The following is a 3,372-nucleotide window of genomic DNA, read 5'->3' as shown; positions in this document are numbered from 1 at the left end:
TAATCATAGCAGAGAACCTGTGCATGCACACGGTGATGGGTATTATTCTTAGTATGGCCGAAAGGCGATGCATGCAAATAAAATTACAAACCCTCGTATGTAACACATGAACTGAAAAAAAAAAAAAAAGGAAAACTATGCATGCAAATGTAAAATACAAACCCTCATATTAAACAGATGAACTGTAAAAAGTTATGCATGAAAGCCCGCGGGATTCCTTAAGGAAAGGGCTTGAGCGTTCAGACGCTGAACAGCCACCGAGACATATCATGTAGAATGATAGTATGCAACCTTAGAAGTTGCAGAGAGCGTGAGCTGAAAACTGTCAACATAACCCAGTAACACCGAGGCGAAGGCCGCGTGCGAGCAAGTAATGCCATAGTAAAATATAACCCACATATCTTTTGCAAAATCGGCAACCAAATGAAAATTCCATTAAAACACAGGAAATGCCCGAAGGCTTAATGTCTATGTACTGTTGCAAATACTAGCAGCTTCGACGGAGCACTGTCCAAATATAAATATATCATTACATTCAAAAGGGTGTCAAGCCCCATAAAACTAAACGGGTTCTGATCTTAAACCCCAAATATTATATGGACCATGCAATCAATATCAAGTTGTTACAGGACGGCCTGATAATTAATAGTAAAGATTGAACATACACGACAGAACCGGAGGCTGTCTACAAGCGTAAATCTCGCAAGAGAGGATTCTCCGTCGTATGCAGCGAAGGCAGCTGTAAGGGTTTCCCACAGGGAATAACCGACAATGGAAGCAAGGAATCCGTGCTGAAACAATAAAGATTCATACCAAATTATATGTGACAGTTTTAGACTGAAACCTCTAATCACTATAAACCAGGGCAGGGTACGAAAAGTCATAACATACCCGTGTAATACCGGTGAGATGCGCCGCTAGAGAGAATGCCATAGACTGATCTGCAGCGTAGCAGGTTGCAGCTATACAAACCCGACAAGGAAACTATGAGAAAACTGTAAGCGTTACCTCCGGGTTAACAAAAACTTCAAAACTTAACCAAGGACTGTCGACTAAATTTACCTGCGAGGATTCGAAGCTGAGCAAGAGGACAAACCCTGGAGGGTTGCAGTCTGGAAGCACAGGGGAGTTGGTATCGAATCGTGGAAGGAACATCGAACCAGGTCCGCAAAGGCCGCGGCACCAAATGAAGACAATGACAAACTGAATTCACTTAAAAGTCTTAGTAAAACCCTTGACAATTTCCAACCCTCCGATCACCAAACTTGATCTGAGCCGTCGAGGTAAGGCGGGAGCCTGTGGCGATAAAACCAAAGTCCGCAATCCCAAAGCATCACGTGGCTGGTGAAACCAGGTCATGCCACCTGCCCTGGAAGTACTGCCGCTTTTATGGTAGGATGAGTTGTCAACAGGCACTGCGGCGAGACATCAAGTCCACACCATTAACCATTGGAAAATATCTCGAGCAGATTGTCATGGGTAGAGTAAATCCAAAGTATGGGATATATTAACTCTGTGATGTATGTATATAGAAAGGCAGATCGAATATGTATATCCGTAAACAGTTGTGCATATATACATTAAGACACTCAGGCTTATGTATATGTTTAATAACTGCTCATGCTTATGTAAACGTTTTGATAATTGAAAAATAAAGGTAAAGTGCACTTGTAGGCATATAGATTGGCATGGTTATGGGTATAATGATTGGAAAGTCATATGAGCGTTATGTTTAGGTAAGTTGATATGTATAACTTTTAAATTTTTTTTTATGGATATATGGATGGGGACGTGACAAGCCATGTGACTGCTGCAGGTTTCACGCCAGACTCTCCCGCTTGAATGAACGGTGGAGATGCATTTCCTACATCGGAGGGTTCCGGTTCACTTAAGGGTTTGGTGGTCGATTCATATACCGCCAGGTTTTGTGATTTGGTTCATTTTTGCAACACTGGTGAGACCGAGCTCACACCCAGCTTGGCGGCACTCCTCAGCAACGCCCATCAGATTTACCTTGCGGCTTCAGGTATGATTCAACCTATACTGCCATGTCCACTGGTTCTATTGTTCGGTTCTCATGTAGGTGAATGCTTTGCTTACTATTTCTTCAAATCATTCGCTTGTATTGACTGTCCATGACTAACTACTGGGAGAATAGTAATGTGCAGGTGGTTCTCCTCAATGGCCTCTTACCGCCTGCGGTAAGGTTATGCTGGCTCAACGCATGCACAGGTATGCTTCCTCCCGGAAGTTAGATGATTTTCCTGTTATTAAACAAGGGTTTATACATAAGGATTGAGTTAGTATCAATCTCTCGGCCAGAGGAGAGTCTCATGGCGCTCTCTGTCATGCGTCTCAGGTTCTGTATTCGTTCAAACCCTAGGTTCGATTTGCAGTCGGCCACTTCATGCCTGAACCCGCATTTCAATTAACTTTCTTGGGTTTAGATAGAAATTTCTCTTGGCTTGTAAGCCGTTTGTTACATGTACATTTGGTTAATATTTACGGTCCTCGGACCTGGACTATTTCTGAGTCGAAGTGTATATTTATCAGATTGTTCTCTGAATCTTTCGAAGGTTAATATAGATTCATTATTCCGCCGTTTTGGTATGCAGATGTTTAAATACCTGCTGGTTCTTATTCCTTCAATATGTAATGCTTATTGCACTCGTCGGGGTTAATGATATAACTGTGTTTGACATTTCCATTATTCTTTAATGAATATGCTGTTCACATTTTATGCTTTTTCGATCTGTTCCAGAGGCGGACATTGCCTTATATGCTATTGATTTTACCTTTGGATTAATGTGTTTTCAGTTTATTAATACTGAGTTAATGCTCTTACTCTGCTTAATAGTGCGTCATACCCTATAGGGTTACTGAACAGGCAGATGCATCACTCTGCTACAGGGTATACTATGCAGATATATGTTCTTGACTCACTATAGGGTTTAATGTGCACTTGTATGCAAATGGTTCAGCAAAAGTTCAATATGCGTACTCCTGCTTATTTCATTACAGTTTTTATAAGTAATTTGGTATTGATACACTGTATGTATCGCTTCAGAGTACACGGCCGTTACACGACTGTGTTTACCTGGGTCGATACCTTACTCGATCTCCGGTTATGCTGTGTAAGGTCTTTTTTTTTTATAGTTGCCTCTAGAAATGTAACGGGATAACCCGATAATTGATTTCCTTCAGGCTTTAACTTATAAGATATATGCAACTCTGTGTCTGTTGTTCTTTCAGTTTGTAAATCTTATAACACATATGCACCCTCGACACCGGGGTCCATTATTTCTGGTTTATTTACTGCACAGACATCTATACTCACAGCACTGGAATGTTAAATTAGAAATCTCTACTGTT

At 41.3% G+C, this 3,372-nt stretch overlaps 1 protein-coding gene across 1 annotated transcript; it reads left to right on the top strand.

Moving 5' to 3' along the window:
* Window positions 1-1,842: 1,842 nt before the first annotated feature.
* On the top strand, window positions 1,843-2,459 carry LOC149230628 (uncharacterized). Its single transcript, XM_089381367.1, has 2 exons — window positions 1,843-2,026; window positions 2,169-2,459. Exons 1-2 carry the CDS (start codon window positions 1,843-1,845, stop codon window positions 2,297-2,299), a joined length of 315 nt encoding a protein of 104 aa, XP_089237493.1. The 3' UTR covers window positions 2,300-2,459.
* The last annotated feature ends 913 nt before the right edge of the window (window positions 2,460-3,372 follow it).

The sequence above is a fragment of the Pinus tabuliformis genome, chromosome J (assembly GCF_031772625.1).
Source record: "Pinus tabuliformis cultivar Carrire ecotype Pingquan chromosome J, CPIR1, whole genome shotgun sequence".
In the NCBI taxonomy this organism is placed as follows: Eukaryota; Viridiplantae; Streptophyta; class Pinopsida; order Pinales; family Pinaceae; genus Pinus; species Pinus tabuliformis.
The sequence above is the reverse complement of the archived record's forward strand: the minus strand, read 5'-3'. Positions and strand labels throughout refer to the sequence as shown.